Consider the following 27,536-nt stretch of genomic DNA (forward strand, 5'->3'; position numbering starts at 1 on the left):
CATTCGAAGAAACCACAAGAAACCCCATCATGGTGTATTTTAGTGGTACCTGTCTTATTGTATTGTGTGTCTTATTTGTCCTTTGGTCTGGAATCAATAGGTCACATACGTCATGATGGGGTGTGTCTTATTTGTCCAGTGTAGTAATAATATCTAATATGGATTTTGAGTCAATAAGTCACGTGGCACGGAAGGGTCGAATGTCCCACTTTACCTCGGTGTTTCCACGTGCTAAACGGCAGATGATGCGCTGTCCGAGCTGGCACTTTTACGCACGTGCCAAACAATGTCCTCTAATCCTGCCATCTCGCTTAAATGCATCTGACTTTCACTTTGTCTTTCATATTTCCTCACAACATGAAGAATGCATGCTTTCATAGTGATGTGTTTGTATAAATACCAAACGAAGCGAAAGGCTAAAAATCCCAAATCTAAAAAAAAGAATCAAACTATTATGTCCAATGATGCTCATTCATCACAAGTCTGTTTCAGCACTGATTTGCCATTTTTCTCAAGTTTGTTTTATTCCACAGTGCACGCTTGTCAGTCCTGGTGTGGACGTGGGTCTCACTTCTCGCTCCCTCTGTTTGGCCCTCTCACGCCGTCATGGCGCCGGGCGGAGCGCCGTCGCTGTGGGTGTGAGTCAGAGGAGACGTGTGGGAGGAGTTTAAGTAAGATGGCTGCGGGAAGGAGAAGAGTGTTTGAGAAATCATCAAATGGGATGTTTATCTGTCGCTAGCAGGATGCACAGCAGCCCGAATGAAGGAGTGGTTAATGTGTCAGCCTCCCCGGCTCGGTGTCGTCTAGCTCGCCTGTTGTCTCCGGGTTTCCTGCGCGCTGCTCGCGCGTTCACTGCTCTGACATTGTGGAATTCATTAGCAGCTCGTCGTTAGCAGCCAGCGCTAACTTACGAGCAACCGCTAGCAGGTATCTGTGGAAAACAGCACCCCACAACAACTGCTGAGAAGCCGACAAATATCCAAGGTAGGTCACTTCTGAATGACCTAACACGAACGTCAGCTTGTTGAATTAACCATATACACGGCTGACATTTCTAAGCTAGCTAATTACCTTTGCAGCATCAACTAGCTTGCTACATCATCTCGCCATTAACTTGCATTGATTGTTGTTTTCCGGTGGACCCTCACGTAAGACGCTTCCGTTGGCTAATACAAGATCTGGCGCAGGATGGCGACTTCAAGATGAGAGGGAAAGACCAAATGCTATAAGGATAGAATGAATAAGTCATCCAGTGTAAAGACAAGGCCGTACTGTTTTGTGGTTGAAGTCAAGAGCTAACGTTAGGTGCGCTAACAGTCTGTCAGACCCAAAACACTGCAGTGATTGATGCCTGACTTTACATGATGTGATCTATGAAGGTTCTTTATTAAATTAGTGGATATGATTCTCAGGCAAACTCAATCACAGGAGGTGCTTCGGCAATCATCTTTAGTCTGTCAACTGTGGCAGAAACACTCCATTCTTCAACAATCCGTAACCTGAAACACACCAAGAATTGATCAGACCGGTTCTACAGGTAGCGCGGTAGTGGCCAAATTTTGTGGTGTGTGTTTTAAGATCAGCTGTGCCACTGACTTAGAAATGCACATTAGGTGAAGGGGGAGATATTGGCTCTTCTCTGCTGCAGCTGTCGTTCAGATCTTGATCTAGATTTGTGTCACCTTCGTCCCATCTGTGCTATGAACGCTTACCGACTCTACCACTGCAGACGCAGAGGTGATCAGTGAAGTTACACAGCAGAAGCGGACAGGGACAGGAGTAGAAATGTGAGGAATGTGAAGGAGAGAATTTGCAGAGACGTTGGAGCTCAGCCTGCTTTCACACCTGTGTACACCTGGACGGTTCCTGCAGAAAACAGGTGTGGCTGTGGGTCAGTTCACTGTAGGAAGTTGCAGACGTTGGAAGCAGGCCTTTCTTTGCTTTGACTTCTGAGAGAGTGTATCTTGGCCTGTAGACTTTGTGGCGTGAGATCGTAACAGTCGAGGCGAGTTGCGTTGTCATGTGTTTAATCACTAACCTTTGACAAACCCTCTTGTCTTTATGAAGGCAGCCTCTCTTTAGTGGAATCTGCAGTTGAACTTTGAACTCATTTTATGGATGTTTTTTTTAACGATGTTGTGTTTGTGACCTGGAAATAAAACACACTTTGGATTTCCGCGTGTGGCATACCTCACATTCGCCAAATCCTGCATGTCATGATCACAAGGTTTTCCTGACATGCAGACTGGCTGATGTGCATTTAACGTAATTGCATTTATGGTGAATCATAAGCTCAGACACTCTTATTTTCAGCCTGTTATTTTGCTGCAGATGTGTCTGTTTTAGTCTTTCATGTCTGGATATGGATTCATTCAGTGCATTTAACGAAAAGATAGAATTTTCTCTGAGCAACATGAGTATCATTAACTTGGAGTCACCAGCTCAAGGCTGGTGAATCATTAAAAAAGCGTTGATGTTACATTTTCCCTGACTTCTTTTCACTGCTGTTTGTGTGTAGATGTTCAACAGCTGCTGTATGGAAAAATTCAATCAAGAAAAGCCCGGAGTCTTATTGATTTAGTGAAGTCGAGTCAGGTGTCATCAAATCTGTTACTTGTGTCTGACCCAAGTCCAAGTCATGTGACTTTGGTACATATCACATGACCACAAATAATAACAAATACATTTGTTATCTACTACATAGATTTTTCTACACTTCTTTAATAGTAGTGTGGCACTGAAATCATTAATCTATTGAACCTCACTGGATCAGTCAGAGGGTCTCATGAATGATCTCTCATTCAAACACCTGAAATGAAATGAAAGCAAACTGTTTCACAGAAATAGGTTTGCAGCGCCACTCACCCCTGGGCGTGACATTAACTTTGAACTTAGTGCATTACAGTGACATCAAGCTTCTCCAGCAGACAGCTGACTTTGATACCTGGGTTTCTCTTAAAGGAATACGCTAAGCAGAATCCTTTAAGCATCAAATAGCTGCTGGATTCACAAGAGTTACGATTGATTGCAATGGCAACACAGAGTCCCAAAAAAAAAAAAAAAAAAAAAGACATCAAAACCACTCTTGCAATATAATCCACTTGTTTACTGTTGATCCATCTGTTCAGTCATTTCCAAATAATCCTCACAATAAATCACTAAATACACTACTTTCGGCAGATATTTTTGGAGTTATAGGGATGTGATAGCCTTACATGGAAGTAATATTTTCAGCTTTCTTGCAGAAAAACTATGATTCTTTTTCAGGTATGGAGTATATGATAGATTTCTAACAGTATATTTCTGTAATTTGTAACCCATTTAAAAAATCTTGCGGACATACTGTTGAAGAAATCCAGTTAGTGCAGGACGTTGATAGTAACCCTATTACTTAAATACATGTCAGCTCATAGAGAGAAGGCCCTTTCAATGCAATTTGAGCTCAGTGGTTCATCTAAAGCTTGGTTGAAGCAGGACCAGCAATTGTGAGTGTGCAGCCATGTTTTTGGTTGAAATAGTTAATACTTGTGTTTGAGTTAAGCTTTCCTTGAAGAAAAGCAGGCATCTCAGGTTTTTATAAGCTTTAATGATCCGTCTGTCATTAACGTGGCTGATGATCAAAGCAAGAAAATGTGTTGAAATGTGCTGTCGTAGTCCAGGACAGACAGTTAGTCCTGTGTTAAGCAGAAGGTGGACTGGCTGGAGCCGAATGGTTTCCCTGGTAACAACACACTGTCGAGGCTGACTTGTGTTTGTTTTCGGAAAACACAGCGAAAACACAGACGCTCTTCAGCACAAATGATATTTTACTCAATTAATCAGTATTTGATAGGGTCAGAAGGCCGGACAATGCATGCTGACAGAGACATAGCGGTTTACGCTGAGGGAGCTGTCACTGTATGTCTGCTTGTATCATGTCATGCTATGTTGTAAATGACTGAGTAGTGCTGCTTTATGGAAATACTGGATTATATTTTCTGCATCAGTGCGATGAAGTGTCTTGATTTGATTTTTCCAGATATTTGCACATTTAACTCACTGGATTAGCTGAACAAACCTTCCCATCTGGATCCTTTATCATCATTAGGTTTTGAGAAAAGCTACGATTTCACAGTGCATATTTTGAAATCGTGATGATGAAATTTGAAGCACGCTCTTTGAGCAGTTTTTGCATGTTTCCCTCTGGCCGACATGAATAACACACTTTCAGAATATCTGTGACGTGGTTGGCTTCAGATGCTTTTAACTGTAGGGTAAAACACAGCTCTGGTTCAGACGAATCCAGATTCTGATCCACATCATCATCATAAATACTATTGCATTTTATTTTAATATCTCAGGGAAATATGCTTTTGGACAAATACTGTACATTTATATTTTGGGAGATATTTGTGTTAAATGTGTTCTAGAGTGTGTCTGCAGGTGTGCGTGCTGATGTGTGTGTTGTTGTTTTTTTTTTGTTTGTTCACACAGCGCAGAGTGCCCGTCCTGACTGGCTATGGAGTGGTGTTGGCTTCAGACTGGATGACAGGGTCTACAGGGAGGACAGGGTCACACAGATTCTAAAGCAGCAGCGGGCTTCTCCTCGCCGCACACTGACTGGCAGTGACAGCGCGTTTGCAGCTGACCTCCTTCCCTTCCTTCTCTCTGTTCAGATACACTCTCCCTCCCCTTTCTGACCCTCCTCTCCCCCTCTCCTCCTCCTCCTTTCCACATCATCTTTTCCCTTTCTTCCCTCTCTAATTTCTCTTTGCCTTCTGTCGCATCTATACTGACCTTTTTACTGGAGCGCCTTCTTTCGTCTTTAAGTCCTTGTCACCTTTGACCTGCCTCTTGCCGGGTCCAGTATGAGCTGGCTGAGCAGGCTGAACCCACGGGGTCCCGGGAGTCGGTCTGGCCGGAGTGCCGCCCCCTCCAGCCCCTGCACCGCTGACCCGGAGACCTGCCTCATGGTGTTTGAGAACCACTGGAGACAGGTGAGCTGGAGACACACCTCTTCTCTTGAATCTTGATGAAATCACACCTTATATTAAGTACGCTTTGTGTCCTCAGCCTGTTGTTTTTTAAAACATGGATATTAGTTTTTCTGAATAACATTTTCCTCACAAACTTCATAGCTGAAATGTGGAGACACACCATCTCTGCTGTACTCTCATTTACTATAAGCTGTACAGGGCCACCACGCAGGCCGTCAGAAGGGTTTTTAAACAAAAACTATTATCCAAACCACTTATCCAGAAGGACTTACTGTAATTGTGTGTGCCTGCAGTAGAACATGATGTAATCACCCATGTCTCCCTTCAAAATAAGTGCTTTGGATTATGTCAAACTGGGCATGTTTTGAATGGAAATGCATTACTCAACCACTTTGTTTCAAAGCTGTTGCCACCAACATTGCTGCATCCCCAGAGTGCAGTGAATTGAGTTAACTTTTCACGAGTGGTAGAAATAATGACCAAAAGAAGCAAATCAAACAGAAACCCAGAGGATTTCGAACTGTGGGGCGTAGCTCCCCAGGGAGAGTTGTCCACTTCTCGCTCCTTCTTCTCTGAGTCATGACTCATTCCAATCTGAGTACACAGGCACGAGGACTTCTGAGGATATCATTATCTGTGATGTTATGGCAAATTAACATCCAAAAATCCCCTTAGAAGTCCTAAAAAAGAAAAGTTTTCAGCCGTATCAAAACAGTCCTCTGATAGTTGTCTGTGCATTCATGGTTATATTCCAACAGGAACTGCTAATAGTTAGCTTAGCAAATTTAGGGAGGTGCCGGTTTGTGCTCACGCGGTCTCAGTCACAGTTGTCTTGATGTTGTCTGGCAGTGGCGTTGGGGTACGGCTGTAACTACTTTATTATTTTGAATAATCATTTAGCCTATTTAATTTCAGCCGGTGACTTTTTCATGTAGCTAGTTTTGTCCCACTAACAGTCCAATCCAGATTTTCAGTTTACATTTTTAGAAAGAAAAGAAAAGGGCAGATAATCCTCACGTTTGAGAAGGTAGGAGCAGTCACTGATTTTGCTTGATGAATGACTTCATTTAGTAATTATTTGAACAGTTTTTTTCTGAATAGAGGAATTTTCCTTTGGTAAACTAATTTGTTAATCATTTCAGCCTTGAAACTGTTACACCCCTCACGACTAAAGTGATTCACAATGGTTGAGGAAATATTTGCATGTTTTGTTTGTGTAGTGTTGAGCGGCACACACTGAACATAAATGTCACTTTGCGCTGACAGTAGACGATAGTGAGACCGGTTAGAACTTCAAGCCTCTTTCTCTGTTTTAATGAATGATTTTCTGTCCAGACTCCAAGTGTGAATGTTCACACGTTCACTTTGCAGTTCCAGCACTGTCAGTCTCCTTAAGCACTGTGGCTGGATTATGTCCAATCACTGGCTGAAAGTTTTATAGGTTACAGAGCCTTGCCTCTGTCTGACTGAGGCAACACAAGACTGAGTGATGTTTATTGGTCTGTTGTCATAGGTGTTTATAGGTGGATGTTCTGCAACTGACTTGCAACATATCCACAAGTATTCCTGCATGCAGCTACAAGATTCCTAGTTCTGTACCTAACATGCATGTTTGGGGTGGAGGAAAGCTGGAGCCCAATGTCAGTAAAATATAAGTTTTCGTAGTTTTTAAAAGCAGGGTAGAGATACACGTCTCTGTTGTCAGTTACATGTAAATGGATATGAGAGCATAAGAGATAACAAGTGGCTTTGTGGGACAGTGTGTGTGTATATTCAGCCGATTGGTTCCCAGCATAGTTTGTCATTGGGCTCTGGCCTCCAGCTGTACATTTACAACACACTGCAAGCTGCTAAAGCACAAAGACACACATCTCTTATCTGTACGAGGTACTCTCTGATCTGCAAATTCATCATTGCTGAAGTCATGACGGGTAGACCTCTTGATAAATGTTGTGAAAGCTCTCCCCATTTGTCCATTTCTTTATTTCCTTAAGCCACCAGTTTTGTTTTGTTTGTTAGATTTTTATCTCAGAAAACAGTGAATGCATTTTAGATGCCAATAAATTACACAGAATGATTTTTTAAAACATATAAAGTTGTTTATTCATTTCTAGTTCCGTTTTTCAGATTTGATAGATCATTGTATCGGTCATCAGCAGACCTTCTTCACAGGCCCAGTATGGCATCGAATTAGCTGTGTCCCTAATCGCTCCATAGCTCACTCATGTACTGATCTCTATCTAACAAACACTTAACAGTTGACTCTCTGAATCATTATCACTGACAGCTGTAGTGTCACATGACTGTCATTTTTCTATCTACATTGCACTATGAGAATAAAATGGCAGTGACAGTGAACCACAGATGATACCCTGCAACTGAACAAGCTAGATGGAATTCAGCCATCATTCATTTTGTTATTTACACCTGTGCTTTTCCTACTGTGACATGTCAAATAGTCCAGATTGATGAATTTAAACAGTCTAATCACCCTGAATTCAAAATCAGTTCAGAACTGAATTGAAATGGAAATTCAAACTGAAATGCCCATTAGAGGAACAATTTTCTTCTTATTTTTAGTCTCCTCACAGAAAAACTAATTTACGACTTAACCAGTACACTAAAACACTCTTCCATTATTCAGGTCTCTTGGGTGTTAGAGCAACACGAGCCTTCGTCCTCCAGTGATGACCTGACGGCTGTGAGGAATCACACCGACCAGATGTTATGTCTGCTGGCAGAGGAGCGGCCCGCTGAGAGCTCAGAGGGCGGCGCCAGTGTGCCGCCCATGGGCCCCATACTGGAGCTCGTGGTCACTGAGAATATTCTGGAGTGCCTGGTTCAGTGGCATCTCCGCCGCGGTCTGGACCCGGACAGCCAGGGGGCACTGCTCAAGCTGTTTGAGATGCTCATTGGCCAGTCACAGCAGCCTCTGCTGCAGCACACGGCCGTCCTCCACCCCCTGCTGAGGCTACTGGGAGCATGCGCCGATCCAGAACTTGGTTGTCCTTCAGCGCTAGAAAACAGCCTGGTACTGCTGCTGAATCAGGTACATCACCTACAGACTGTATACTTATACACGTACCCATTATGTTAACCACCGTGAGACAGATGTTTTAGTCTTGACAGTCAGAATGGAGCATATGTTGAACGACGGAAGTAAAGCAGATGATAGTCATGTTGCTAGGAAACTCCAGACAGTCTAGGGGGACTCTTTATGAGGAAGTTTGTGCTGCAGAGAGGAGTCCATGCTAAATTAGCTGCAATGTGCGTGTAAAAGGTGAAAGGAAAGAAAATGCTAAATTTAGATGAAATGGTGGGTTGGTCGTGAGTTTTATCTGAGCTCTGCAGTTGACTGTCCCTCTTCCAGTCCTAAAAGTCCAACTTGTTTAAAGTAATTTTTATGAGGATGGAAAGCAGCCACTGGATCAGAAGGCAAACTATTAGAATGATTAAACCACACACACTGCGATTTTATCTGCTGGCTGTCAACGCTAAGTCACCCAGACTGGGATAGACTCGGGCCAACTTGGAATGATCAGAGACGTGACATCCAAAAAAATAGAATTTGGCTCAAGAATTTGTTGTCTTTCCAACTAACTTTATGTTTTCCCTGGCTGATAAGTTTGAAACTGGAAGCTTCGCTAAAATCAGGAGAAAGTGTTCAAAAAGTGTTTGAACGTTCGCCTGTCCTGCTTGTATCTCTAATTTGATGACACAGTGGCCATGGAAAGGGTTGTTTCACATTAAAATCATATAACAGGACACCTCAGGAGTTAAGTTGCGTTCACAGTTTGTGCAGGAGGCACAGTATAGCACACTGCAGGTACCCATGATGGATGATGATTTGAAGACAGCTCTTCTTTTTGTCTGTAAAGTGACATTGTGTAACACCTGTTTTTAATGTTACCTTAGATATGACTTTTCATCACTATTTTGATTTTTGATAGTGACGGTGTAATTCTCCACCAGGTCTGTGTGTCCATGGCCCGGCAGCCTGTGGTTCTAGAGATGCTGTTTCGGGCGGCGCCGGCTCAGCAGGGCTCCACCAATCTGCTGATCTTCTCTCTCCTCGTGCCATTCATCCACCGGGACGGAGCCATCGGACAGCAGGCCCGAGACGCGCTGCTGCTGGTCATGGCGGCCTCAGCCAGCCACGAGGCTGTGGCACGTTACATCGCTGAGAACTCCTACTTCTGCCCGGTGAGTGATGGTGCTGATGACAGCTCTGTTGTCATAGAAATTGATGTATTTTAGGAGAGGATGTGGCGACAGATGGTGCTGAATTTGGACATTTTTTGTATTTGCACACACAGTAATGCAGGTTTTCTTCCTGTCCTGAGGTTTCTTACATTTTATTTATGTGCTCAGGTTTTTCGGGGACTTTTGTCAGTTGAAACTGTTGCTCTGTGGGTCTGACTGTTGACACATTTTATGTGATGCTGGGGTTTACAAAAAGCTGGACTGGACTTAGTTATTTCCTGGAACTTAGTTAGAAATTTTGTCTTTTATCAAGTTGTTTTCTGAAGTTGAAATAAAGTTAAAAGGTTATTCTGTTAAAACATGGCCATAGAAAATACTGGTATCAAAGTCAGACATCGGTTTACCACAAACTTACTGTGGTTCAGGTCAGCAGTTATATCAAACCGCAGGTAACCTTAGCTGCACTGCTGACGCTCTGTGCTACATAAGCAGCTTCACTAACTTGTGAACTAATCTTGCCACGGTCTAAACTCTTTACAAACCTTTGGAAGATGATTTACAGAGGCATGAAGAAGTTTGGCCGTGCTTGGTCCAAATTTCTGTTGTTGTGAACAGCTCATGGAGTAACAGATAACCTGATTTCCAAAAGGCATAACGATGAAGCATTTTCTTCAACATTTTAAGCGAGATTACAGTGTTATTTAGAAAAGGCCAGGTGATGCAAATTTCAGAGCTTTAACAGTAATCTGACTCCTCAAACCCTGAGCTCCTCTAAGCTGCCGAGCCCTCTGAAATGTAAAATAAGGAGTAGAAGGCTATAAGGAGATAACGAGCGAATGGTTTTGCAGTCGGCCCCACATTCCCCCAACCTAAACATTATCAACAATCTGTGGATAGACCTCAGAGCAGCGCATGCAAGACGACTGAAGAATCTCACAGAACTAGAAGCTTTTTGCAGGAAGAACGGGCCAAAATCCCCCAAACAAGAACTGAAAGACTCCAATAAAACCTTTACAAGCTGTGGTATTTGCCAGTGGAGGTGTTACTACGTGCTGATCATGCAGGGTACTCAAACTCCTGCCTCTGAATCTTTTCCTTTTTTGTCATTTTGAAACTCTAAAAGATGAGAAGAAAAAAGTGATCTCTCTAAGAGGTGTTTCGTCTTTAACTTGACAGGTCTTTTTTTTTTTCCTCACTTCACAGTAACAGAAATCTTGAGACTTCAGACTTCTGCATGCTACTGTAAGAGTTTCAGTTGGTCATTGTATCATAATGGACTTTGTTGTCCAAGTTTTTAAAGCCAGGACAACTTGTCACATATTATTGCTGCCCTGTTACTTTTGGTATTTGATGTATAGATTTTTCTCTCTCTAGTGCTCTTTGGTGGAGCCACAGCGTGTGGTTCATAGCTGAACCTGGTATAAGAGCAGAATCAAACTTTCCTTGAACCCTGTTAGAAAGTCCTCGAGGCAGAACATCTTACTCTTATCAACTCATATTCAAGTATTCATTAATGATATTGTTAAATTTTTAATACTCACGACGGGTTTGATGGTTTATTAACATCCTCAATATCCTGTCAAGTTTTCAGTTTCCCTCCTCAATGTAAATCCCACTGAGCTTCTTTCAAAGCGAAATATCTGGAAATATACTACTCATCTCTTTCTCTTCTTTTACTCTATGTTTTATGGTCTACAACATCTTTCATTTCACTCCAAGCTTTAAGCTGATTTAACTGTAATTCACATTCCTCTGCACTATTATGTATATAATATAAAGCAACACTCCATTAGTTAATTTTGGCGCCATCTGTGTTGTACACACACAGTAATATGACCCGTTCTTTAATGATGTGATAGTTGATGACATCTTATAATCCTGCAGTCCTGCCTTGCTTTCAACACTGCTGTTGAGAAAGAGAGGTGTGCGTGTGTGCGTGTATGTGTGTGTGTTGCCTAATTCTGATGCATCAGTGATGGTGTGTGATAATGGAGGGGGAAGGACATGACTATGCACTCTGACAGAACATTCATCCTTATCTGCATCCTCTCAGCTCTGTGTTAACTTGGAGGCCTTCCTGTAGACATCTTGAAAAATAACCACCTCAGCCAACATCACACGATAGAGATAAGATAAACAGATGAATTGAAAATCCTCCTTAACTGCTGCTTTACACAAATCAATAATGTCTGAACTGCCCGGCTGGATAATCATTAAATTTAACTGAATCTAAACCACATGATGGAGTACAGCACGTAGGGTGTAGCACCCATTTGTGTTTCAACACCGTAAATGATAAAAAAAAGAGTGAAGCCTGTGCAGCACGACCAAGCAGCTGTGTGCCTGTGTTGTTGTAGTTTCTTCCAGCTGTCACTAGGTGTTCCTAAAGAGCCACATTTTGCTGATTGCACTTAAAAATGCATGTCCAATAAGTACGAGCGTGCTCCCCCTCTGGATTTGATTCTGACACGGAGTGAGGCGAAGGTGTGCGTGCTGACATTTGACAGTCGGGATCATCCTTCTAAATTCAGTCTTGACAGCCAGAATGTGATCACAAGTTACAGCAGCGGAACGACATTTTAGCTTCAAAACTGCATAATGAGAGTGAATGTGCTGCGACATCAGTATGTCTGTACTCCACGTAGTTTAGTGCTGTGGTCAGTGCTGTTATCTTTTCCTCTGCCGGTTCACTCTGGTGTTAAAGAGCTGGCTCAGCTATTTTCCGCTCATCCTCCTTCCAGCAGCTTCAGTCTGACCTACTTACAAGCTAGAAGGACCAGTGGAGGTGGCATCAAGGACCAAATGCTCCTCTCTGCCAGTCTCACTATTCTCAGCCTGTGTAATCTCCCACACTCTAATCAGCTTTGTTTGATGTTTTTGGATGAAGCAGTAGCTTCTTAGATAGCTGTGAAGCCACTGTTTACTGTGGTTACGCTGTGGTCATTACACACTTCTCTTTTTTTCCCGCCCTGAAATGTCAGGGCATTGCTCTCTTTACATTCGTTTAGATTAATGAATTGTTTGCATTTGCTTAGTCGGATGAACAGGTCCAGGCTTCTGCATCATGTATTTTTGATCCAGCAAGCAAAAATGCACAAAACACAGTTTCATAGATGGCATCAGCTCTTGTCAAAACACTAAGTTAAATGAACTCTTTTACCTCAACAGTGAAATGATGTCCGTACCTACCTGGAATTATTCTGTTGTACCTATCTGTAGAGTCATTGGTGGTGTTATGAACACAAAATGTTTAAATCAGGACAACACAAGTTTTATGTCAGCATGCCATGTCTGGGACTAACACAGGGAAGCTAAGGTAAGACTGTCCAGACCATGGGATCTGTTACATGATATTTTGTGTAACTTGCTGTAAAATGTCAGAAAATTATAAAAATTCACAAAGTCCATAGTGACATGTTAAAATGACTTTCTTTGTCAGAACAACCGGCCAAAATGAAAACTGAAGCTTGTAGTCTGTTATCAACAAAGGTGCTGATTCATTATCCATCAATCTACTAATCAATTGATCGACGTATTATTTTGGTTCTTGTTTGAGGCTTTATTGTTACAAAGTTGTTGCAAAAAAGAAAAAAAAAAACTCTTGTGCTTTAAGGATACACACAGATTTTTACCTGCGAGCCGTCCATCACTTCAGTCACCTCCTGACCCACCGGTGCTGTCAGCTGTCTTATCTGAAGTGTCTCTGTCTCCTCTCAGGTGTTGGCGACAGGCCTCAGCGCTCTCTACTCCTCTCTGCCCAGGAAGATTGAGGTCCGGGGAGACGACTGGCATGCCCTGCGGCGGGAGGACTGGATGGGCGTGTCATCGCTCGTGCTGTTCATGAACTCGCTGGAGTTCTGCAACGCTGTGGTGCAGGTCGCTCATCCCCTGGTCCGCTCCCAGCTCCTGGACTACCTCCACAACGGCTTCCTGGTCCCTGTCATTGGCCCTGCGCTGCATAAGGTAGAACAGGGATGGGTGGTGGTTTACATTGGAGTTTTTTGTTAGAAAGTAGTTCCCAAGGCTTTCAGCTCCACACATGCATGGCGTGAGTTACTGGAGGACATTTTTTTATTGTGTGTGTGAATCAAATTAGCAGAAGACATTGAACAATTGCGTGCACTGATTTTTTTTTTTTTCCTGGACTTTCTTCAAAAGATGAGACACAGTGTGAGTCAAAGCAAAAAAAAAAAAGACCAGTAGAAAATGTCTCACTGCCTGTTTTTAATCTTAGACTTGATCTTATTCCTAGGACACTTGTCACGCTGCCCCCTTTTGCAGTGTTGGTGCAGATTTCTGTGTATGTGTGTGTGTTTGTAGTCATCGGTGGATGAGATGATTGCCAGCACCGCCTACCTGGATCTTTTCCTGCGCAGCGTGTCGGAGACTTCGCTCCTCAAAACCTTCCTGCGTTTCATCCTGCTGCATCATCACGATAACGACACTATCCTGGACACACTGCTCACACGCATCAGCAGCAATTCGAGGGTATAAAAATATGTGTGTTTGTGTGATAGAGCCTCAAGGCCGGTATGTGAACTCAGATGTGTGGGTGGTGAGTGGGCTGAGAGCAAAAGCTGACTGAAAGTGACTCCTGCAGAATACAGAAGTATCGTGTTGCACATTGTTTGTAGTTGGTAAAACAATCCCCAGTGAAGTTCCTCCCAAATAAATACATTTCAGTCACTCCGAGACAGTGGTGTTATTTAGGAAAAAGAAACAGGATGTCATCACTTCAGCGTGTAGTCTTTGTTGTAGTTCAAACATCATTTCAGACAGTAACAATGGAAACAAAACAAAGTAAAGAAAGTAAAGATTCAGGCTTTAAAGGAAAGCTGTGGTTGACAACAGTCCTCTTTGCTTACATTTTATTATGGCGGTACCACTGAATGCAAGTTTCCCATTTGTCCTGGAAAGTTTTTCTCATCACTGAGACACAGCTGGAAAATGAGAGGAAAATTAAATATGTCAGATTTTCATACATTTATGATTGGGGCAAAATTACAAAAATAAGACCCAAGTTATTTAAAAAAATGTTCAGATTTCTTACAAGATCACATAGAAACTGGCATTATCTCTCCAGATCAGATAATAACTACTAACTGTGTGTGTGTGTGTGTGTGTGTGTGTGTGTGTGTGTGTGTGTGTGTGTGTGTGTGTGTGTGTGTGTGTTGCAGCTCTGCATGGTATCATTGAGCCTCTTCAGGACTCTTCTCTCTCTTAACTGTGAAGACGTCATGCTGCAGCTCGTTCTCAGGTATGTCCGCACACTTCAGCGCGTCTCCCATGTGTTATATTTTGAAAAGGCTCATTTAATATGCAAAACACACACTCACTCAGATTAACTGAAAATGTGTGTCCTCCTTTCAGAACATTGGAAAATTGAAGGGGATGGTTTTCTTTCCCTCTGTCCTCAAACAGTAACCAATAGAGAACATACTGTGCCCACATTTTAAATGAATTCATAAGCATGTTGGGAATTTCCAAGGCCATGTTTGCCTTTTGTCTTCAGGACTGAAACAGTGACTTTGTACTTGGTGTTTTATCACCAGAATGATTGAGAATTACACGTTAAAACTAAAGGCTGTAACTGCAGCTTTGGCCAGCTGGCCTGTCACAGCAATATAGAGTAGCCAACCTTTCTGATGAGGATGAGGAGTTGAAAATGATTGACACAATCTGTTAAGGTTTCCAGATAATAATGTTTCAGCCTGAACAGGGATTAACTATGTAAATCCAGAATAAACATTTTGTGTGTGTCTCGGGGGTTTGCTCCAGGTATCTGCTGCCCTGTACGCATGTAATGCTGAGTCAGCGTCGCGCTATCAGGGAGACTGACTTGTACGGAAAGTCAGCGGACAAGTTCCTGTCGCTGATTCCAGAGTGCTGCCGGCTCAGTGCGGCGTCCTCTGCTGAGCGGGACGAGGACGGTGCATTCTGGGGCAAAGGTGAGCAACGAACACCTGAGGTAGAGGAACAGTTCACACTTACAGCTGTGCTTGTAAATGTGAAGTGAGCAGCTATGGACATGTGAAGACTCCAAACATATTCTTTAATTTTTGTCATGCTTTGGGGGGAATAACTGGTTTTCTAAACAATAATTGTCACATCGTACTCCTGGCATTAGACATAGACTGACAATGGTGAAGTAATTGGAATGAATGGAACTGAATTTATGGGTTGTTGTGGCTGCTGTGGTCAGAGAGGGAGGAACAGCCAGAGTGTTAGCAGAAGGCTGCTACATTTGATCTGATGTGAACTTACCAGTGGTGTTAGAAAATTAATTGATTGTGTCTGTGTTTTGCCATCGCACAGTACTGAACAGTCCCAGCACAGAGTCTCCAGCCCCACCCAGACCCAGCACTCCATCTCGCTTAGCCTTCTTCATGCGCCAACAGAGCAGTGGGGGTGGATCAGGAGGCGGGGGTCCCTCTACCCCCACCAGCATGGAGCCACTGCAGTCGGGTTCTTCCAGCTCCCACCCCCTGTCCCCTGACAGCCCGATGCATCAGCAGCAGGGTCACACAGAGTGTCTGGACTGGGATTCGGGTTACCTGGAGTACCTCAAAGACGCCCGGCGGGGCATCGAGTTTTGCTCCTGGGCCTGCCGTGACTGGTCGGCACCCTATGATGGAGAAAACCCCTCCCCGACCACAGTCCCTCCACCGCCACCTCCCCCTACCTCCAATCCCTCCATGGCAATGTTCCCTGAGCACTTCTCTTTTCAGCAGGGAGGAAACAGTAACACCCCTCCAGGACAGCAGAGGGCAGCCATAGTGGCGGCAGCACGATCCGAGTGGAGCAGCTCAGAGCGGGACAGCGGAGAGTGGGACGTTACCATTGGCAAAAACAACTGCATCAGCCTCACACCGCGCTCCAAGAAACGCAGCCTGCAGAGAGAGGAGCTCCTGCCAAAGCCTGTACCTCAACTCGTCCCCTCCGCCTCATCTTCAGCCACCCCTTTATTGACCTCTCACCCCGCCTCGTCCCCAGCTTCTCACGTTCCAACGTCTGCCATCACTGTTAGCTACCAGGCCATGTATAACGGAACAATGGGGCAGGGGGACGGGTGCTCAGATAATCGGGACAGAGGACTGGAGGTAAAGAAAGTGAAGAGAGACTTGGGGGAGCAGCAGTATTTGGATGAAAACGCGAATCAAAATGGATCCCTTGTCACCTGTCCCTCCCAAAGCTGCACTGCTCTCCCACAGTCCATGTTTAGCAACAGTGAAATGAGCGATGCAAAATCTCTTTGCTCGAACCAGATTCCCCCTCAGAGCTCCATCACCCAGCCAACGTCTGACACCAAACTGCTGACTGGCGACACCTCAAATCCACACAGTTTATCCTCAGATCTTCCAGAAGGTAACCAGGCGCAACAATCTGTAGAGAGTCTTATCCAGGAGCTGCTGGAGCAGGCGCCAGGAGAACCACAGCTTTCCGGAGACTCCAACGGCCAGGGCATCAGCATCGAGGCCTTCACACAGGAGCTGAGGGAGCTGGAGGACCGGGTGAAGGAGCGCAGCAGAGCAGCATGCCTGCAGGAGGAAACGTCCAGGGAGTCCCTGTCGGCTGAGCGGCAGGAAGAGGAACAGCAGCTGTCCTCGGCCCTGGAGGGGAAGCTGACAGGAGACACAAAGGGAGAAGGGTCTATGGTGGGCCTATGTAGTCCCGTCCGACCCCTAAATCAGCCGGCCTCTCATCCGTACACAGGTGAGACTTGCTTCGTTAATGTCTCCGTTAAAAATGGGAAGAATTTATTGGCTGTATTTTTATTGTCTACACTTACTTATACTGAATGAAGTCACACTAAGGGGCGATATTTACTTAAATTTTTAGTGGTGTGTGTCTCTTTCTACTCGTTACATATCTATGTACACAGTCCAGGATCCAATACAAGAACAGTAGAGGTACCTTGTAATGACTTTGATTCTAAACTAATTACATATGATACAATTCTTCTGCAATTAGAGTGTGTAATGTTTACTTAGGGTTAGATTGGATGGGTACATTGGATAACTTTTTGGCCATTCTTTTTTTGCTCGAATGCTGCTGACTGGCTGCTGTTCACCTCACTTCCTGGATCAGTCTCATCCTTCTGAATTTGGTATTTTCAATAAAGCTGTACGGGCAGATGTCCCCAATGATAACAAATCAGTACATGGCTTCAGTTTAGGGGCCAGTTGGGACTAGCATTAGCTGCTAATGCTAGTATTACTTGCCTTGGGCCAACTGCTTCTTTTGGTAACTTAGCTGTCAGCGCCCTCTAAAAAAAGTAGTTTGTGCCACATTTTTATCACACTGCTGCACGGTTTGAAGACTGCTTATGCAGGGCAGTGTTATCCAGAGTAGTCTGCTGGCTACATGCTTCACCTGCACTTCTTTTGTAAAAACCTTTCTTTACAGTCCTGAACTCAGAAAGTATAAATTTAGAGTTTAATTGTCCCCATTTCATCTCTACAAGCTGTTAAAGCACCCTACTGCCAGTCTCCGCCACAATGTCAAATATTTAAAAGAAAGCTCTCTAATTTCATCTGTAGTTCGTTCACATGCAGCTGAGCTGAAGTTGTGTCTTGTATCTTTCCATTCAATGATCTGTTATTCGTTCTCTGTGCAGGTCCATTCATGGTGGTCCTGTTTGCCAAGCTGGAGAACATGCTCCAAAACTCGCTCTACGTCAACATCTTGCTCACGGGCATCGTGGCCCAGCTGGCCTGCTATCCTCAGCCCCTCCTACGCTCCTTCCTGCTCAACACCAACATGGTCTTCCAGCCCAGCGTCAAGTCACTCATCCAGGTACACCGAACAATGCAAAACTTTTAACTAATTGCCCATCAATGCTTTCCGTATTCTCAGCTGAACTGAACATGTCTGAACCAGGTTCTCAGTGCAAACTGGTGAAAGAAGTTTCTGTAGTTATATTTGAAATGATGACAGTTTTTAGTGTCCTGTTTTTAGGCATCGTTGTCCACTTCCAGCCCACCTCACTTCTGTGCAAGCTTCTCTTCCAAACGCATCAGGCCCACAATGCATTTGCATGGTGTTTCTCTTCCGTAGTCCTTTTCTGTCCATATTCTAAGATATTGTTTTCCAACCCAGCTCACAACAAGAAAAGGGAAGCAATGTAAAATTAGCTGGATTTTGTAAAATAAAGTTATTTATTTGCATGGAACTTGGATAATTGACACATATAAAGTTCAAGTCAAATAAATAAATATAATGAAAATAAAATTGGAGGGACAATTAACTGCTAAGAATTAATTGTTCTTAGTGTTTCTAAATAACTTCTGAGGATTATGTGTGTCAGTAGTAAAGACTGGGCCAGGCACAGTCTCAAGGTAGATAACGGGTACTTCAATTCTTATTCACAAAAGCCTGAACAAGATTTAACATCTATTAGGATGAAACAGTAACAAGAGGCTCACTGGGAAGCTGCTCACATGAATGCAGATACATAATATGGTCTTTCTTTCTTTTTTTTGGTAAAGAAATCAATTTTCTTTGTTATTGTGGTTCTATAAATGTAATTTATGGTGCTGTTAGATTGCTGCTAGACCGCCCTGTCAATACAGGTGTGTGCCTCCCTTTGTGTGCAGAACGGGAGAGCAAGCAGCTTTTGACTGCTTTGAAGATGTCACTCTTGAAAGGCAAGATTGTAACAAATATGGGTGGAAACGGAAAATATTTTGTGAGATAAAAACATGCCAATTTTAGAAATATTACATCTCTCCTTTTTTTCAATAAACTTTGTCTTTTGGACTTTACAAAACTGTGGAGTTATTGGAAATTGGATCAGACGATTCAGAAAGAGCACCCTACAAATACTGTAATACTAATAATATTACGAATGAAGCTTCAAACTCAGTTACAGCCCTGCGTAGCACTTGGTTAAAGGTATCCTGTGGAGTTTTTGACCACTTGTAGCACCATGCAGCAGTGTTTCCACTAGTGGGCCCCTGTTTGTTTTTATCGTGCCCATATGTGAGCACATGGGTAGTGTAGTACACTCCTGCCATCAGTTTCACTCTGGAGAAGGATTTCTATATTTTTCTGCATCCATCTTCCCCGTATCCTGACGAGTCTCCAGTCCCTGTCACAGAAAAACACTCATGCTCTGCCATGTTTGACTGTAGGGATGGTATTAATGAGGTGATGCTCAGTGCCTGTGCCTGTTTGGGAATCGTGGCCACACGGTTGCTTTGTTGTTTCATCAGACCAGAGGATTTTGCTTCTCATAGTCTGAAAGTCATCCAGGTGCCTTTTAGCAAACTCCCAGCAGGCTGTCGTGTGCCTTTTAGAGAGGAATGACTTCTGGCTGGTCAGTCAGCCATCACGCCCTGTTTGGTGGAGTGCTGCACTGATAGTTGTCCCTCTGGAAAGTTCATCCATCTCCACAGAGGAACTCAGGATCTCCATCATAGTGGCTTCTTTGTTCCCTGTCTGACTGAGGCCCCTCGTGCCCGGTTGCTCAGTTTGGCTCGGTGTCCAGATCTGAGTAGACTGCTGTTGGTTCTAAACTTATTCCATTTGAGAATGACGGATGCTATCATGCTCAAGGGCACTTTCAATGCAGCAGAATGTTTTTTGTATCCTTCCTCAGACCTGTGCTGTGTCACAGTCCTGTGTGGCAGATCTCAGACAGTTCTGTCAACCTCTTGGCTTTCTTTTCACGCTGACGTACACGGTCACCTGTGAGACCTTATCTAGACAGGTGTGTCACTAAGGCACAGGTGGACTCCAGTCAAGTTACACAAAACACTCCAGACGTCTGTTTTTGCTTTCTGTTGTATTGTGTGTAGATTTATGGGGGAAGAATGAGTTGAATCACTTTTAACATGTGGAAAACTGGAAAGGGTGCGAAAACTTTCTTTATGTACTGTATGAATGAGCCCATGGCTTTTTCTCTGGCTTCACACTCAGAGCCTCATGGTATTGGTAATATTTGTATTAAGTAGAGTGCATGACTCACAATACTGTGGATTGTGATTAGCCTTGCATCCTCTAGGGGCTGCTGCTTTGTATCATCCACTGTTTCAGAGCCCTTAAATTCTAAAGTGAAAGTAAAGGACTAAGCAATCAATAAAAACAAGCCAGCTGCTTTTCAAGATCGATCAAAACTCAAAGAGTTTTTTCCATGACTCACCTCAGGTTCTAGGTTCTGTGAAGAACCGCATCGAAGCGTTTGCAGCCTCCCATGAGGACTTCCCAGCCATGCTGAAGAAAGCCCAGCAGTACCTGGTGGCCCGAGGCAAAGTGGACTGGACTGACTCGCCTGCGGCAGTTCCTCCCCTGCGGCGCTCTGATTCACTCGGTGAGGATGTGTGCGTGCATCTGTGTGCGTGTGTGTGTGTGTGTGTGTGTCGTACTATATGTTTCTCATATCTAATCATTTCCACACAAAGAAAATTCTAAAATGATATTTCTCTATTATTTAGTCTGAAATCTTTACTGCAGGCAGGTTTATTGATACAACAGCATTCATACTCTGGAGTAAATGTGCTTTACATACAGTTTAACTTTGAATTACAAACAGAAGAATTATTGACAATTTACATTAAAAGAAGTCATTTCAGGTCACACGTCCTTGTTGTCAGTATCATGACTTAAATTCAGTGTCTTCTCGTTCCAGTCAAGAGTCGTAAGCCATCTCTCGGAGACCTGATTCTTCGTCACACCAACAGCCCGACCCGGGCTCGACACGCCGCACAGCTTGCCCTCGCACATGTACGGGATGGCGGCCAATCACTGCACAGCGCTCTGTTCCGGGGCGGCGGGGGCGGAGGGGCCTCCGGACTGGAGAAGCAAGCCGAGGCACTGAGAGTGAAGAACGCCGTGTACTGTGCCGTCATCTTCTGTGAGTTCCTCAAGGAGCTGGCTGCCCTGGCTCAAGAGCACGCCGTCACTCTGCCTTTCCCCCACAGCCAGGGGGCAGAGGAGTAGACAAAAACATCAAACTTAGCCTCCATTTCTTTTTGTGAAAAGAGTTCCATTTGACTCTCCCATCACCACAGACAGACTGCAGCGCTGAGACTTTTCTGTCACTGAAGTGGGTCTTCTGCAGTGACACAAACACAAAGCAAGATGAGAACGGTGGCATTTTTGTACCAAAATCATTATAGGATCCCTATAGGACTGGAAGAGTTTCCCTCATCTGTAAACAATACGATATTGTGCATATCATGTATTATATTTACATTCTATACACAGAAAATCTCGGTAGATGCTTGAGATTTGGGAGCTTGTACATACACATACCATGTCGTGGTATAATGAGACAGTGAAGCCACAGATAAAAGAACTGGGTGCACATATTGGTGCTAGTCAATCCTCTTTATCTTTTAAGTTGAAAGGGTGCTTTCAGGCGGCACAGAGGAGGAGAAGGGTTTTGTCCTCGACACAGTAATGACAAACACCAAATATTGCTTGGCAGGAAAACATTGAAAGTGTAGGCTGGTCAATCAACAAAGTGATCCCGTCAGCTCTGGCCACCCCTGCTCGACACTCATCTTTGCTGGGCTTTTTGTTCCTCCTTCAAGGACTGGCCAATAACGGAGGCTCACAGAGAAACAGCAAGTGTTCCTACCAACATCTCAAGTGTCTGTTTTATTTTTAAAAGGCTGCACTAGTCATCAGTTAACGAGATGAAACTGGAACACAGGTGAGTGCCACTTTCTCTGCTGTGAATCAGCACGACCGCCACAGATGTACTGGAAAACTTTGGACGACACCATTTTTTTTTAAAATGTTTTGTTTGAAACATGTTTTTTTTTTTTTGTATTTGCACCATTTTCTAGACATATCAGCAACATGCGCGAGCAGGCGCGTCTGCCGTTTGTGTGCGAGTTTGTTCGAACTAATGACACCAGGTGACGCCACCTGTTCAGGCTATCAGAAGGCCAATCACCTGTTGCCATGAAAAGAGGCTGTGGGATTGAGAAGACAGCACTGCTTTACAATTCATACCTTTTGTCTGACGTTTAGTCTTTGTAAAAGACCTGAGAGTCTGCAAGAAGGGAAGGAGATTTATTTCAAGGGAGCGTTGGCGCCATTTCCGTTTGCTTTGAACTGACAGTTGAAAAAGGTCCTCGTGAGGCATTCACTGACTTTCCTTTAAGCAGGTCTCTGTGAGCTGTGAGCTGAAGATGAAGCTTGTAAGAAGCGATCTCCATTTCAGTTTTTCCATTTTAGTTTAAGCTTCAATGTTGTGTCTCTCTGGAGTGAGACAGGCCAAACTGAACATACAACTTGTTCAACTTGGAACTTAACATGCTGCTATTTTTGAACACTAACTCCCATTTTTATTAGTGTGATAGCTTCTCTCTCTCATGTCAGTGGTACCAAGTATAAATGTGTGCGTGTGAGGGTGTGGAGGAGTCAGTGCCAGTGTTGTGATCGGCATTTAATTTATTTTCTTGTGTCTGGGTTTGAATGAAGTCGCAGCCACACAGTGTTAAAAGCTTTCAACAAGACAAAATGATCTTTCAACTTTCTTGATTTCTCCTCAGCATGAAGCAGCCTGATGAAGCGCTGAATCATTGTGTCAGTAGTTTGTTTTGTGAGATGGTCATTCTTTAGTTTACAGGTCTGTAGTTTCTTTGTTTTTCTCGTAGTTAAATGACAAGACGGTTATGAAGAACTTCAGAACCTGTAAAAAGAAGCATTACCTCCATGACTGCGATCCGTTTAAAGCAATCCATCTAATCTGGTGTTTTCTGCACATACTAGCCTTTCTCTCTCAACTTCTAACAGTAGAGAAAGCTCCTGCCATCATCCTGCAAAGTCTTAACCTCTGAAACTGAAAACCACAACATGTTTGGACAACTGTTCCATCTTTCTCAACTTGTCGAAGCCATAGTTTGTAAATGTAGGACTTCATTACTGCTGTAATTCACTTTTCTACGGAATTTCTAGACACATTTCGTAACGCGCCACAGTTTGCTTTTTAAACACCATTAGTTAAGAGTCTCTGCATGCCAATTAAGGCCAGGTTTCTAATTAAATGATAAGTAAGTAGTGTAGAGTAAGTTTTCTTTGGTTTGTGCAATAGTGCTGAGGTTAAATTAGCTTCCATGCAGTACTGTAGGGTTTAGTTATTAGTAAGTCATCCCGGTGCCTGCAGAGATCAGCCACTGCAACGAGAACACATTTCACACTGAATGTTTCCTCTCGGCTAATTAAATTGGTAGAGAAATCACTTCTGTATTTTACCCACTGCCATCTGTCCGTCCATCTGTTCACCTAGTCTGCTGTATGTCTGTGTGTAACGTTTCCCTTGCACAGGAAAGAAAAAAAAAAAAGGCCAGAGGGTCTCATTCCTCACCAGGTTCCTCTACTTTTACACTCAAGATTGTCTTTTTTAACTAAACTATTTTTACAAACAGTTCTGTTAAAGGTGGGTTTTGAGCATGATGCTAAATGGTCAACTTCTCCGTACTGTCAATCACTTCGTCAGTTGTAACGTAGCAGTTTCACTCAGTCGTCTGTATTTCTGTGATGCTTTCATGGACACCAAAGACAGTACCTGAAACTCCCAGTGTCTCTGTTTAAGCAATCGTAGACAGTTTCACGGTGCACAAGCTGAACTCAGTCATAAACTTTATTCGTGCAGCACTTTTTAAATGTTGCTTTCAAATAACCCCACGAAGAAAGGTGCCAGTGCCTAATGTAATGCAGTAACAGTAAACGTTCCATGGCCAAATACGAGGACAATGTTTAAGGATGCAAACATGATAAAATTGTACTCACCTAGTTTATCAGTGCTACAACACAGGTGATACAATTCTGATTCCAAAAAAAAGTTGGATGTTGTTGGAAATGGGGGGAAAAAAAATAAATTGTTTAGCGATAAAGGTTTTGCAAAGTGTTTATGTATTAATCTCCTCTATCCAATCATGTGTTCACAAAGTGGTGAACCTCACTCCATCCCTGCTTGTGAACGACTGAGTCTTTCCATGATGCTCCTTTCATACCCAATCATGATACTATCAGCTGTTATCAATGAACTTGTTAACCTGTGGAATGTTCCAAACAGGTGTTTTTGGAGCATTCCACATCTTTCCCAGTCTTTAGTTGCTCCATCAAGTTCAGAATAAGCAGGTATTTTCCAAAATCAATGAGCCCGATGAGGTCAAACATTAAATATATTGTCTTTGTGCTGTTTTCTATTGAGTATATGTCAGAAAAGGATCAGCAAATTAAATTAGAGATCATGTTTTATTTGTTTTACACAGCATCCCAACATTTTTGGAATCAGGATTATTGATTCAATTGCCAAATTTATGATGATCTGAATTGAAAAGGTGAAGGTTGTTGGACAGGGCAAGGTGTGTTTTTGAGATTCTGTTAAAAAAAAAAGAAAAAAGAAGGGAAGCTGCTCACAAACCTTGAGTTGCAAAACTGAAATTGTTGGCATTGGTCCTCTGAGACTCAAATGTTCTGATTAGGGACTGTAGTCCATTCGCACCTGCCTTCATCACCTTCATCACCCGCAGTCATTTTTCACTGCTTACTGTTTGTATTTTTATTTTTTTTCAATATTGTATTTCATTTTTAAGAATACAAAGACGTAGATATGACAAAGTTTGTAACGGGGTGCTTTTATAAGGGATTATTTCCCACCGCGGACTTCAGACCTGAGTTGTCAGATGACAGAGCGTGACCGTAGATTAGTTTAGCACAGCGCTGAGTCTGACAGCCACACTCAAGGCTGCATGCTTACTGTGATGGATTTCCTAGCTTTATGGAAGTTGTTTTTCATACTGCACAAGAATGAACTGCAGCAGACGGCTTCTTGTGCCGGTAGAAAAGTGAGCCCCCCAAACTGTTCAGACACCAGTAGGGATTGTGGACAGGGGGACGACCTGTTTGAAACACACATTATTGATTTAAATTCTTTTATTTTGGCTTTTGACAGCAGCTGCCACGGCTGGATGCTGAAGCCGGCGCAGAAATGTCTTTGACTGCAGTTCCACCAGAAGCTGCCAGCAGAAAAAATATTCTGGTAATGAAGCGACAGAGGAAACCTAATGGTTCTGTCTATTTACTTTAATGACTGATGCATCAAAAAGCATCCAGTCTTAGTTTGTGAATGTTGGCTTGATAAACAGGCGTCTCGGCCGTGGTGGCTGCACTTTCCTCATTTCACCTCAGACAGACTCAGTTTATTACTTGATTTGATTTTCTGTTAACTGACAAAGAAGGTGATGAGCGGTAGACCCAAAGCTAAGCTTCAGAAAGTGTCTCATGGCACAGATTCTTTTTTTTTTGCAGTCTGTTTCAGACAGATGTACTTGAACACAACAATTCATCTGTCAGGGAGTTTAAATTGAAATCTCACATCTTTGTTTCTAAATTCGGAGCGTGTTATGTTCAAGGTTACCTACAAACACAGTGCAAGCAGCACGCGTTCAGCTGTTGGATTCATGGCACGGCCTCTTGTTTCAGGGTGGGTCATGATTGGCCTTTCCATCACCCCAACACAACGCAAAGTGGGTGAAAAAATCAACGCATTTTCACATTGTAAGCAGCAACGCAATTAGCAGCAGCTGTGTGCTAAATCAGGCTTCCAGTTTAACTTCACGTGATTTTGACAGAATGGATATAACTTTAACAGTTTTGACTGTTTAATTTTCTGCTGCCGTGTAAAATTTGTTTTCACTCCTGATTTCTTAACACGCTTTGTGCCATGTCTGAAATCTATTTCTCATGTTTGATTTGGGATGTACAGTATCTTCTCGCTTTTTCTTTGAAGCTTTGACTTTTGGTTTCTCCCCTGTGATCTATGCAAAACATGCTCTGGTGTCCCCCGTTTGAAGCAGAAAGACGACGTGGATTTAATGTGTAAATACTGTAAAAAGCAATGGGTCGAAAATGCAGAGGTGTGTGAAATAACCAACAGGACAGAATGGAAATCATGCTAAAAATAATGTAATGATGAATGTTGTCAGAAATATTTTTCTATATTTTGAAATCAGTAGAAAAAAGGACAAAAATACAAAGTGGGGGAAAAGCTGTCAGAAGAACACTACAAAGGGAATGTTTTTATTAATTTATAAATTCTTTGCCTAGCAATATCGCACGTGTCCTGGTGTCCTTTCTTTCTTGTCTTGCGACTGTATGAATGCACGTGGAGAGGAGTGCCAGCTGTGTTCCATGCAAACATCAGATCTCCAGTAAGATCAAACTGTGGTTCCCAACCTCTTGGTGGACAAGCCAAAGAGCTTTGTGCTGTACAACATGTCTACTTCTAACCCCTCATCACAGATTATATATGGCTTTAACAGCAAAGAGGGATTCTCCTTCATTTTAATTATTTTTAGAGGCCTCAACTAACATTTAACAAGGAAAATGGCAAAAACTAGAAAATCTGAGGCTAATTGAGCCTGAGCTTCAGGAGTGAAACCGCTGTGATGAAAGACTTAAACACTGAACCAGTAAGCATGTTAGCATGCTCACCACATAAATACCAAGCAGCGTTCATTTATTATTCATCCATTTTGGGGGCTGGAGCCCATCCCAGCACATAGTGAGCATGATTACCTGCACACTAGTTGGCCTGTCTCAGTTTCAGGTTTATTTCAGGAGTGTCTTTCATATGAAAACACATCCTGGTTCCAGAGGCCTGGCACGTAGTTTTGACAAACGGGTTCCTGTGATAGAAACCAAGATGCATCACCTGGTCATGTGGTGGTAAATGAATAATTCTTTTTATTCTCATCTCCCATTTCCAGTGAAGAATGCACGAGTAACTGCTAAAGGAGGTCAAGTCAGATATGAAACTAGGTGCTGGATGTGGAGGAATCAAGACACACCTGCACCAATGCACATACCATCAGAAACCTGGACAATGTTTCAATCAAAAACAAGTAGTCAAGTAATCCATTATGAATAGTTCTCCAGCTTCTCCTGCTCTGCAACGTTATGACGGGCATTTTTCACTATATTATGGACAAAGTGATTAATTGATCATGTGGGAAAATAACCTGTAGATTAGCTGATCATGTAAATGATTGTTCGTTGCAGCTCTCGTCACTAGTACTTCACAGAAACATGGCTCTGAGCATACACCAGAGCCGAGTAAAGTGCCAAACGCTAACCGACCCAAGAAATCAATATTAAATGCAGATGGCAAAGGAAATCAGCCACAACAGGAACACTTCAATACAACTGCTTCATGCATTGCACAAAAAGCTCACACGGGTACTTCTCAACATACAGAAGTGTTGGTTCCGCAGGCATCAGTCCATGTGGTTTGTGTTAGAAATGAATTTGCGCCTCGTCTGACTCTAAAAGTGTTAATCTCTCAAACACACAGCAAGGTTCCAAGTACAGCGTAAAAGCACACAAAGAACAAGAAAA

The 27,536-nt window shown here is 43.1% G+C and overlaps 1 protein-coding gene across 3 annotated transcripts; it reads left to right on the top strand.

Annotated features, from left to right (window-relative positions):
* The first annotated feature begins 685 nt into the window (after positions 1 to 685).
* On the top strand, positions 686 to 26,256 carry fhip1b (FHF complex subunit HOOK interacting protein 1B). 3 transcript variants are annotated; one of them, XR_013077950.1, is made up of 13 exons: positions 686 to 984; positions 4,474 to 4,976; positions 7,621 to 8,025; positions 8,949 to 9,179; positions 12,897 to 13,142; positions 13,500 to 13,667; positions 14,357 to 14,436; positions 14,958 to 15,127; positions 15,495 to 16,892; positions 17,797 to 17,975; positions 20,328 to 20,490; positions 20,809 to 25,488; positions 25,538 to 26,256. XR_013077950.1 is itself a non-coding variant. In XM_076746669.1 (12 exons), exons 2-12 carry the CDS (start codon positions 4,848 to 4,850, stop codon positions 21,117 to 21,119), a joined length of 3,480 nt encoding a protein of 1,159 aa, XP_076602784.1. In that variant the 5' UTR covers positions 686 to 984; positions 4,474 to 4,847; the 3' UTR covers positions 21,120 to 26,256. The 3 variants fall into 3 exon arrangements, 2 of the variants coding, with proteins under 2 accessions (XP_076602784.1, XP_076602785.1); XM_076746669.1 differs by having other exon boundaries at positions 20,809 to 26,256; XM_076746670.1 differs by lacking the exons at positions 17,797 to 17,975; positions 20,328 to 20,490; positions 20,809 to 25,488; positions 25,538 to 26,256 and adding an exon at positions 17,268 to 17,776.
* Positions 26,257 to 27,536: the final 1,280 nt, after the last annotated feature.

Source organism: Chaetodon auriga, chromosome 13, assembly GCF_051107435.1.
Source record: "Chaetodon auriga isolate fChaAug3 chromosome 13, fChaAug3.hap1, whole genome shotgun sequence".
Lineage (NCBI taxonomy): Eukaryota > Metazoa > Chordata > Actinopteri > Chaetodontiformes > Chaetodontidae > Chaetodon > Chaetodon auriga.